Source organism: Nicotiana sylvestris, chromosome 7 (genome assembly GCF_000393655.2).
Source record: "Nicotiana sylvestris chromosome 7, ASM39365v2, whole genome shotgun sequence".
NCBI lineage: Eukaryota > Viridiplantae > Streptophyta > Magnoliopsida > Solanales > Solanaceae > Nicotiana > Nicotiana sylvestris.
The window spans coordinates 150,017,170-150,029,133 of NC_091063.1; the positions used below are offsets into that span (position 1 = coordinate 150,017,170).

At 40.0% G+C, this 11,964-nt stretch overlaps 1 protein-coding gene and 1 long non-coding RNA gene across 2 annotated transcripts; both read left to right on the forward strand.

Annotated features, from left to right (window-relative positions):
• The first annotated feature begins 1,247 nt into the window (after positions 1-1,247).
• Positions 1,248-2,178, forward strand: LOC104228846 (uncharacterized). The gene is made up of 3 exons (XR_711437.2): positions 1,248-1,356; positions 1,449-1,570; positions 1,769-2,178. It is a non-coding gene; the product is annotated as an uncharacterized lncRNA (long non-coding RNA).
• Positions 2,179-3,125: 947 nt separating this feature from the next.
• On the forward strand, positions 3,126-3,668 carry LOC138873944 (uncharacterized). Its single transcript, XM_070152436.1, has one exon. It carries the CDS (start codon positions 3,126-3,128, stop codon positions 3,666-3,668), a length of 543 nt encoding a protein of 180 aa, XP_070008537.1.
• The last annotated feature ends 8,296 nt before the right edge of the window (positions 3,669-11,964 follow it).

Genomic DNA, 11,964 nt, shown 5'->3' on the forward strand with positions numbered 1-11,964 from the left:
ACATCCGTTAAAAACACGGATAATATTACGTTAATATTCACTATTAACAAATAAATTTGGTCCAAAAAATTAATCAATCAATCATTTGACCAAATCCGAAGCCGAAGTCATAGCCGAAGCCGAGCCGAGCGAGCGAGCGACGACGACGCGAGACTTGCCTTCTTCTTAACTCTTTAAGAGCTACATGAAGTGCATTTATATATAAACCCACCAAACTCCTTTTCCTCTACCAATGAGGGACAATGTCTCATTAAAAGGAAAGGGAAACTTAAAATTTTACTCAAAATTTTCATTTCCCTCCATTTCCCATTCACCCTCTTTTTAATGTCTTTCTATATTAAAAAGAAACTCAACAGTGAGAACTACCGTTGAATACTTAGTGATAAACAAACTAGAAAATCTTAAAGAAGTGCAATATCAGTAATTCTAACTTAATTATATTCTTAGAACTCAAAATGCTCTGGATTCAACCAAGAATCTTTAATTAGAGATGCTTTTGTCGGTTTGTATATTTGGTGAGTTTTACATTGTACCTTCCATTGGGGAATGGAAGGACCATCTCCAATCTCCATCCCCAAGGCCATTTAGAAACCAACAAAGAATCATATGATTAAATTGCCAAACCCAACATTACTCAAAAGAACACCTTCTTTTAACATCTTAGCTGGAAAGTTTTGGTATATATACTTGTAAATAAAATGAAGGTTCACCTAAAAGTTATGGCGGATGGTTCATATTGATAGTCTTTAATTAAAGGTTTTAGTTTCGAGTTATAAGAATGAAAAAATTCTTGACAGGAAGTGTTTTTTCTTCATAGTGAATCTATCGGATGTAGGGGCGGAGCTCGATGGATGGAAAGGGGTTCAGAACCCCTTTGCTGAAAATTACACTATTTATTATATTAGATGTTGAATTCCTTTAGCTTATTCACGTATTTACTTTTTTATCTTTTGAATCTTCTTAGTGAAAATCCTATTTTCACCTATTCGGATGTAAATCTCAACTAGCCGAGTCAGTGAATTAGTCTATCGACACATCTAGCTTCTAGATAATCAAAGATTTACAGAACAAAAGAAGCCAATAAATTAAATATGACTCTAGGCTTTAATTTTGGTGGACAGCTATAGCTCTCACAAGTTGGAAGACAGTTCAAATTTCACGCACAAAGTAATGCGAACCCCACTTTTTTTTCTATAAATACCTAATTCCTCTCTTTGAAACAATGAGCTCATAATTTAACCTTCCTCATTAAACAACTCCATATTCAAACAAAAGATAGGCAAAAAGAAAAGGTTGAGCTGTACACTTTGTACTTCTTGGAAATACGTTCTGAGATTTGATGGATCACGTTGTAAGGTTCAAAGAACTGAAATTTGGCCTTTTTTCATTTGAAGCATGTGATTGTTGAGAGTGTGTAGATCTTACAAACTTTCTGGATTTTTTTTTAGGTACATAAAGAGATAAATGGACAAGACTATCCACCACATCATTGTCAAGAAAGATCGAGTTGTATTGCATTTAAGGGTGTGGACTAACAGATGATGAAGCAAATGAAAATTACAATTTGAAGGTTTAAATTTTAATAAAATTTTAAAATGTTTGATAATTTCTTGGAAGTTAGCAACCAATGGCAAAATCATGAATTTCGTCAACAATGCCTAAGAAATATATATATATATATATATATATATATATATATATATATATATATATATATATATATATATATATATAATGAATGTTCAATTTACCACTTATTATTGTATAGGGTAAAATTGGTTCATATTAAATACTCGTGTAATAGAGCGACACATGGAACGAGAGACAGGTAGAAATCAAGACCGGGGGCAGTAGTTTCGGTTGGCACGGGGAAGACCCCGGAGGAAATATTGTTAGTGAAGAAAATGAATGCCTCCCACCCGATGGCGTTCAATGAAGAATATTCTGCAGTATTAAATACGCAGTCCGTTATAGAGAATTTTGGCATTCGTTGCTTGCCGTTACACATTCTTCAATGGCCCCCATAATTGTCATTTAAGAAGGGCTTGATCCTAGGACCTTGTTCTCTAGGTGCAACTATAAATAATGACTTCAATAGTCATTGTAAGGACAAGAATTTTCTCATAAACTTATGATATATGCTATTCAAGAGCTCAATAATACTTTATTTCTTGTCTATTGATATTTGTATTACTGCCTTCGGAAGCTCTGCTCCAGGAACCAACCTATCTTATGCCTTATCTCAATTTCAACACTAAGTCTTGCATTTTGTTTTATTTATTTATCATTTTGGAATCAAATCGATTCGCATATCTGTAATTCACGTTACAAATTCAACTGTACCGTTTGACGGGTAAACAGTTTGGCACCCACCGTGGGGCTTAGACAGTTGCGTGATTGGATTAATTCTTGCATCTATTACTAACCTGTTTAATTCTTTGTTTCTTAGCGAAAAATCATAAAAAATGACAGATAACAATGTCAACATCACGCACAACGTTGAGGCCCAAGAAAATCAGCCTCAACACGAAGATTCGATCAATGATACTCGCAACGAGGGGGATGAAGCCATATCGGTCCATGGGGGGCAATATCCACGACAAGTTCAAGAGGCAACTCCTGGTGATGCTGAAGACGAGCTGAAGCGAAAATAGTGAGAATTCTGATGGAACAACAAAAGGCTATTATGGGTCATCTCTCGTGACAAGATCAGGTCATGAAAGAGTTGGGGAAAGCGTTGTCGGGTGCTTCCAATAACGCGAATGGAAGAGGTCTAATTCCTCCCGGTGCTCCCACAAATCAAACATCACAAAGGGTGGATAACAACACCCCGGTGGGTGAGGTCGGCTTCGATAGGGCCAGGGGGGACAACAACGGATTTGGTAACAATAACGAAAATGATCCCTTTAAACCAAACTCATGCAATTTATGAGGGAAATAAATGCCCAAATGGATCAAATCCTGGGAGCACTGCCACTTTTGAAAGGACCGGACTCAAAGAAATAACCTAGTTACCGTTGAAACCAAGCGCAACATTGGAATTAATCCCGAAGCGGTTCAAAATGCCAGACGCGCCAAAATATAATGGGACCTCGGATCCTCAGGAGTACATCACCACTTACACAATGGCGGTGAAAGGAAATGACTTAGCTCCGCATGAGATTGAGTCAGTCTTGTTGAAGAAGTTCGGGGAGACCCCCACGAAGGAGACCTTGACATGGTATTCACTTTTACTCAAGCACTCAATAGATTCCTTTGAGATGCTCGCGGATTCTTTTATCAAGTCCCATGCCAGGGCCAAGAAGGTGCAGGCCCGAAAGGCCAAATTATTTAGAATTGCGCAAGGAGATTCCGAGTTGCTGCGAGAGTTCGTGACCAGATTTCAGAAGAAAATAATGCTGCTACCGGCCGTGATAGATGAATCGGCAGATGAGGCATTCACTAAGGGGCTGAACCCAAGGAGTTCTGACGCTTCCCAAAAATTAAAAGACAGTCTACTCGAGTTTCAGGCAACAACATGGGCAGATGTCCACAACCGCTATGAATCGAAGATAAGAATAGAGGATGAATACCTCGGCTTCTCGGCATCAACCAAGGGTCGGGACAGAGAAGAAAATAAGGAAAAGTTGAAGGATGATTTCGGTGTAGATCGATCGTCTTCTAGCTAGGTTTCTTCCTTACGAAATGGTCGAAGGACAAGACAGAGGTTTCCGGTCGGCGGATAGGTTCACTATCCATAAGAGAGCTAATCTTGGCCGGAATAACAGGTCGTTACAGGACAAAGAGGTATCGGGTTCTTGGGACTCCACCTACCTAGACTATCCGAGTACAATTTCAACGTCAGCATGGTGGAGCTGGTATCGGCAATGAGAAACATTAAAGAAGCACTATTCCCCAGGACGATGAGATTCAGCCCCGGTCAGAGAGATCATAACCTATGGTGTGAGTATCTTGGGACCAACGGCCAGAGGGATAAGGACTGTCGACATCTGCACGAGGAGGTGGCGACATTGCTAAAAACGGCCATCTCAGAGAGTTCTTTAGCAATCGTGCTAAAAACAACTATAGTCGCAACTGAGATAACGTGGAGCACTCAAAGACGGGCGAAAATCCTCCTTCTCTAATGATCAATATGATTTTCGGAGGGAACGAGATCAATGATGTAACCTTCTTGGCCACAAAAAAGACAAAGGTATCGGTAATCCAAAGCAAAAGACTTCGGGAAGTCACTGAGGACGATATCACCTATACGGAAGAGGATGCCGATAGACTCCTACTACCGCACAATGATGCCTGGTAATTTCTCTTAATATTTTAGATTTTAAAATTAAATGTATTTTGGTGGACCAGAGAGTTCAGCTAATATTATCCAATGGAGAGTTGTGGAACAAGGCAAGCTAACCTGAAGTATCGTTTCAGCCACAAAGCTCCTCACCGGGTTCAACTTAGCAAGCGTGACAACCTGAGGGAGATTCTACTGCCCAGCAATGCTGAAGGGGTAATGAAGACGACCCTGTTTGAAGTAATGAACGGTGACATGGTCTACAACATTATTCTTGGAAGACCTTGGTTACACAAAATAAAGGTTGTGCCATCGACATACCATCAACTTCTGAAGTTCCCAACCCCAGAGGGAGTTAAACAAATAAGAGGAGATCAACCGACAGGAAGAGATTTAAATGCAATCTCGGTTTTCAGTAGCAAAAAGAAAGGACCATAGAACATAGCAATTAGAGGAACCGATGCCTGCTCCCGAACCAAACGAAGTCGACAAAGGGGTAGGGGATTCGTTAGAATCCTACCAGGTGCCAAGGTATTTCCAAGTACCAGAAAAAACGGATGCAACCAAATCCACATCGGAAGAACTTGAACATGTCGCTGTGTTTTAGAAATTCTTGGAGAGGAAACTTTACTTGGGGACAGGACTAGACCCCGAGCTTAGGTCAGGATTTATAGAATTTCTTAAATATAATTTTGATTATTTTGCATGGTCTTATGTGGATATGATAGGTATCCCGCTAGAGGTGGCCGTGCACAAGTTAAGCCTGAATCCAAACATCCCTCCGGTAAGGCAGAAGAAATGCCCTATTTCTGAGGCCAGAAACAGGTTTGTCAAAAAAGAGGTAGCTTGATTTCTTGATATTGGGATCAATCTGGGAGGTAAAGTATCCTGACTGGCTAGCTAATGTACTAGTAGTTCCAAAAAGAATAATAAATTTTGCATGTGCGTAGATTATAAGGATATGAATAAGGCGTGCCCAAAAGAATCTTTCTCATTGCCAAACATTGATCAAATGATTGATGCGATGGTCGGGCACGGGTTGATAAACCCGAAGAATCAGGAAAAAACTTTGTTCATAATGAACTTTGGTACATATTGATATAATGTGATGCCTTTAGGGCTTAAGAATGCCTGAGCTACCTATTAGAGGCTTGTGAACAAAATATTTGAAAAGCAAATAGGGAAAACAATGGAAGTTTACATAGATGATGTGCGGGTCAAGTCTTTGAACGCAGGTGATCATCTTAAACACCTCCAAGAAACCTTTGACATCCTAAGGAAGCACAACATGAAGCTTAACCCCAAAAAGTGTGCATGTGGAGTCAACTTCAGTAAATTCTTAGGGTTTCTGGTGTCACAAAGGGGGATCGTAGTCAATCTCGATAAAATTAAAGCCATCGAGGACATTCCCGATTAGCTGTCAAATGTGAAAGAGGTTCAGAGGTTACATGGAGACTGGCCACTTTAAGAAGGTTCATTTCCCGGTCTTCATAAAAATGCCATCACTTCTTCTCACTTGGAAAAAGAAGAACAACTTTGAATGGACTCTGGAATTCCAGTAGGCTTTGAAAGATTTTAAAAGGTAGTTACTGAGTCGTCCGTTATTATCTAAACCGGAGGAAGGCAAAAAGTTACTAGCTTACTTGGCAGTCTTGGATGTAGCGGTAAGAGTCGTTTTAGTCCATAAAGACGAAGGTACAAAATCTCCCATTTATTATGTTAGTAAAATTTTAACGGGAGCATAAACTCACTACCCACACCTTGAAAAATTAGCCTTAGCTCTCATAGTCGCCGCTTGAAAGCTTAGGCCTTATTTTCAATGACACCCAATAGTCGTGGTGACAACCTTTCCTCTGTAGAATATCCTTCACAAACCTGAACTTTTAGGTCGATTGGTCAAATGGGCAGTCGAAATGAGTTAATTTGACATAGAGTATAAACTCAAGACTAGGATCAATTCACAAGTTTTGGCGTACTTTGTGGCCAATTTCAGTCATGGATTGCTGCCTTTGGCTACCAAAGAAGCCGTGATAGTGTCAGAATCAACATCGGAATTCTAGACCTTGTTCACGGACAGAGCTTCCAATGTGAGGGTATGTGCTCGAGGCAGTATTAATCATGCCCTTAGGAGAAATCCTAAGCCAAGCCATAAGAATTGTTCCCTTGATTAACAATGAAGTCGAGTATGCGACTTTGATCGCAGGACTTGAGCTGGACCGGGGATTGGACTCTGAGGTCATAAAAATCAAGTGCGATTCCCGACTGGTAGTAAATCAGGTATACGGGATCTTCGACATCAAAGAGGAACACATGCAACAATATGTAGAGAAATTCCATATTGTGCTCGCACGGTTCAAGGAATGGTCAATCACCCACATCCCGAGAAAAGAAACCGCAGAAGCAGATGCACTGGCCAATCTAGGCTCATCCACGAAAATGAAGGGATCATAATCCGGTACGGTTGTGTACTTATGCAATCGGTATTGTATGTGAACAACTATTATGAAGCAAATGCGACCAATTTGGTCTAGGACTGGAAAAGAAATCATTGACTATCTTGAGCATGGCAAACTACTTGAAGATCCCAAGGCATTCCAGGCACTTCGTACTAAAGTAGCCCGTTACTGCGTTAGGGGAGGCCAATTGTATAGAAAGTCGTTCCAAGACCCGTTGGCCCTATGTTTAGGAGCCTCCGTGGCTAATTACGTCATGAGAGAAGTTCACGAAGGAATTTGTGAAAATCACTTGGTTGCAGACTCGTTGGTATTAAAGCTAATTAGGGTAGGTTACTACTGGCCCCGGATGGAACAAGATGCTAAGAAATTTGTTCAGAGATGTGACAAGTGTCAACGCCATGTGTCGTTGGCACATCAACCAGCAGAATTATTGCATTCGGTATTTTTGCCTGGGCCATTCATGAAATAGGGATGGACATAGTCAATCCATTGCCACCGGCTCTCGGTAAGGTAAAATTCTTTTTATTTTAACTGATTATTTCTCTATGTGGGTAGAAACAGGTCCTTACCAAAAAATCGGCGAGCGTGAAATGGTCGATCTTCTATGGGAGAACATAATTTTCACATTCGGGATACCAAAGGAGATAGCCTGCGACAACAAGCCACAATTTATAGGCGCAAAGGTCACAGAATTTCCTAAGGACTTGAAAATTAAAAGAATCACATCCTCACCATACCATCTGAGCGCAAATGATTAAGCAGAATCGGCAAACAAAGTGATTATTCAAAATCTCAAAAAAGAATTGGAAGCAGCCAAAGGCAAATGGCCCAAAGAATTACCGGGAGTGCTATGGGCGTACCGAAAACGACTAATCTATTACGGAAGAGACACCTTTCTCTTCCGTATACGGAAAAGAAGCCTTGATCACGGTAGAAGTGAGAGAACCTACCATGAAATACCTTCGGGAAGATGAAGAATCAAACAATGAAGCATTGTTGGTTGGATTGGAATTGCTCGATGAATGCAGGGACTTTGAGCATATAAGAATAGCGGCCCAGAAATAAAGAATAGAAAGATTTTATAATCAAAGAGTCAATCTCCATTATTTCAAAGTGGGAGACTTGGTTTTGAGAAAAGTGACTCAAAATACCCGAGATCTCAATGTAGGGAAGCTGGGTCTGACGTGGCACACCTCAAAAGATACAATTGCTGATGAACAACACCTATATTGAAAGAATATGTTGCACTCTTTTTCCCTTCGTCCAGTTTTGTTCCCAATTGAATTTTTCTGGCAAGGTTTTTGACAAGGCACTAATGGAAAGCATACTACAAAGGAAGCATCGTCAGTAGAAATAAGACCTCTAATTGACAAGGCATGGAAACAAGGAACCGCTACGGGATGGTTAGATAATTTTTCGCTCGGTAGAAAAGTTCCTACCAGGAAATAAAGCTTTCTATCGAGCCAAAGGTTACCCGACCACTCATGAGTGCAAGTCATTGGGGGTGGTTAGATAATCTTTGGCTCTATAGCAAAGTTCTTAACGGGAAGTGAAGCTTGCTATCAAACCAAAGATTATCCAACCATTCACTAGTGGGATCTTCAAAGGAGGGAGAATTCCAGCGTTCCAATTCGCACTCTTCACATTCGAACACTGGGGGAATGATATGAGAATATGACAACAATATTGCCACATAAACCGGGACGACAAAAAATCAGGAACAAAGATGTATCATTGGACCGGGGACTGTACGGCCAGCCCCGTAGATATAAGTTGTACAAATTAGCCATAAGTTATGGCAATTTCTTTTCAGCACAACGATTGCTTATGTACTTTTGAAAATGGAAGGATCAAAGTAAAGTACTTTTGTTTTTATCTTGTTTTTTGTCCAAATGATGAATCAATTTTATCATTTGAAAGTTAATCAAGTACTTCAAATGCTAGTGCCAGAATGAATAGGAGATGTCCTCTTCAAAAGCACCGTAAACATAAGAGGACCCTCTTTTATGAAACCCTCACAATAAAGGGTTGGTTCTGCAAGAATTTATGCCCGGAATCCAAATGCCATCGGGGAAAAATGCACCCGAAGCCTTGCATAACTCAACAAAAAAAAAGTAAATTTTCTCAATGCTTAAACGAAAGCACTTTTATATAACAAACATTCCAAGCAGCACAAGTACAAGTGTATGAAAAGAAAAACAAAGTAAAAGAAAGCAAAAAATTAAACTACTGCGTCCCTAGAACTTTGGGGAAGAGAAGCGCCTGCACCCCCAGGAGAAGTAGGCAGATCTGCTGCCGGCTCGGGAACTTGGCCTTCATCATTATACCCTTCAAGTTCCTCCTCAATTTCTGAGAATATGGAAACGGAAGCAGAAGAGGCAGTTGCATCAAGTTGAACTGGGAGACCCCTTCGGGCAGTTGACTGCAGCTCACGGGACTTGGCGATCTCGGCATCAAAATCAATGACGCCCGCTTTGGCATATTCCAAGGTTTTTCTCCTCATGTTATAAATCGAATATATTTTTTCAACAATGAGGGAATCCGCTCGGTGCTGAAGCTCTGACTTGAGCTGATCAACCTCGGTCAAAAGATTATTCCGCTAGGATCTTGCAACCTGAAGGCTGATATCAAGGTCACTGATAGTGGAGTTGTAAATTTTATTGTGCTCCATGACCCTCTTATAGTACTTCTCTAACTGGGCACACTTCTCCTCAGCAACATCAGCTTCTTTAGCTTTGGAGTTCAAGGCTGCGTCCAAATTATTCAACCTCTGAGTAAAGGTAGCCTCACGCTCGGCAGCAACAAGAACAGTATGTTGGACCTCAAAACATTTTTCCTTGGCCTTTTGAAATTATACCTTTAACAGGCGGCCTCTTCGCTGAGGGTCATTACCTCCTACTCACTCTGCTGCAACTGAGCATCCAACTCAACGGCTTCGACAGCTTGTGCTTTTAGTACCGGGAGGCAAGCAGCAATTTGATCCCGCTCGACCAAATGTTGACCTCGCTTAGACGTGAGTCTTTCTTTATCGAGGATCAACTTCTGAAGGCCCTCAAAAGCAAGGAAGTTAGCCTGCAAAGCAAAAACTCAAATCAGAAATCCTGCCATAACAAGTCAAGAAGAAGCAATAATAGGAACAAATATCATACTACTGATGCGTTGTGCATGGAATTGTTCACCATACACTCCCTCGAAAGAGATCTTTCTCTACTGGATTCAGGTAATTGGCAAGTTCCACTGGTTGGGACAACAAATATCACTTAGTAGAGACTGAGAGGGAGACGTTCCTCCTCCTCTGAGGATCTGCAGAGGGGGGCGAATAATTACGCCCCAAATTCCCATGGTCTGGGGATCGGGAAGGGGAACATTATCACAACCCAACCTGATGGGTCACGACGGGCACCCGGTACCTTGCTCAACCGAGTACCAATATAACGTATCTTTTCGTGTCATGCTATCATAGGTAAATGGGCTAGAGAGACTATCGTGAGATAAGTAGAATAAAACATGTAGAGATACTCGACATTGGACGATCCAACATTTAATCAAAGCTTATACATATGACGTACGAGCCTACAAGGCCGGCATGATCCTTTATATACTCAAAATATAGGCCGACAAAGACATACAAGAATCCCTATACATGACATCTGTCTACAAGACTCTAAGAATACATAATATCGTAAAGGTCGGGACAGAGCCCTCATATACCAAACAATACACATCTAAATCATACTAACCAAACAAGCAACTCCGGAGCAAATGGAGTGCACCAACATCTTCCGCTGAGCTGATCACCTACTTGGAGGACTCTCGACCTGTCTATTGGGACCTGTGGGCATGAAACGCAGTGTTCCCAGGCAAAAGGGACGTCGGTACAAATAATGTACCGAGTATGTAAGTAATGAAAATTAGTAGACAATAGACATGAGAGAAACATGGAGTAAAAGACTCGACATGTAAATCCGAATAGCTCTGTGAAATCCTTTAATATTTAAAATGTCATGCATATACGTATAAATATCATGTCGTGCATATGTACATGTGTTCATAACATCATCCAACCTCTGAGGGCATGCCATCATATCATATCGGCCACTGTGGGCAAAATTATTTACGTATACCAACTGATCAGGTGGTGGTACGTATATAACGCCATAACCTTTCCCATATCCTATATATATATATATATATATATATATATATATATACGCATATGTAACGTCATCTGGTCATGGGTCAATGTGCATATGTAAATGGATGAAATGCATATGAAAATATGTTAATAAAATTTGTCGGTACGTCATAAGACCATTATGCCTCTAATTAATATCTCGAAATAAATTTTACCAACTTATGTATTTTTTGAGACACATGAACAGATGATAGAATAATATGACACATAGGGAATCAAGAATATCGACATCTCTTGTATTTCTATGAATAGAGTCATTTATGGGATTTGTGCATTTTCTCGTTTCGTTCGTGTATAGATCATGCCAAAAAGAAAGAAGGGATAATTTTAACATACCTGAGCCAATTCTCTTGACAATCCCTCTAAAGTACGTCACTTGCAACAACACGTAACAGCGGATTAGAGTAGGGGAAAATTCGTATGATATTTTTGAAAAATATTACATCGTACTCCCTTAAAATCGCAAAATCCTGTTACTATTATGCTATTATAATTTCGTATGAAATTATTTTGCTTAAGATCGTTACTTTCTTTGCTGGTCAAGAAATTCTCAAGAATGATCCACCTTTCCAATTAGATGAGTTATACTAATATTCTAGTAGTAGTAGTAGAGAAAAAGAACTAATATTACTTTGTCTTAAAGAAATGGTATGAATACGTGGAATCTTTTGATCACATAAGGTGTTACACTTTTGATAAAATGAGTTCACAAGCCTCCACCTAGCTAATGATAAGATAACCCCTTCTTTAGGTGATTCCATGTTCCTTTAGTAAGTAGTGATTAATCATTCTAGCTACTTACACGTGGATAAATGCCCACATAATTAAGAATCGTCTCAAATTACTTAAAATACTTTTCGCTTTTAACACACTTTGTGTACCATATTATCATAGTCATGTGGTACCTTGTATGGTACTACTCCATAAATGCCAGATATTTTAGCTCGGATCGTATTTTATCCCAAAATGTCAAACTTCGACGAAATTTATTTTCTTCTATTTGCTTACCCTCTCAACTTCACGAATTTACT

Coding starts and splice junctions, on each gene's coding strand:
- LOC138873944 (XM_070152436.1), top strand. CDS start 3,126: ATGGCGGTGAAAGGAAATGACTTAGCTCCGCATGAGATTGAGTCAGTC.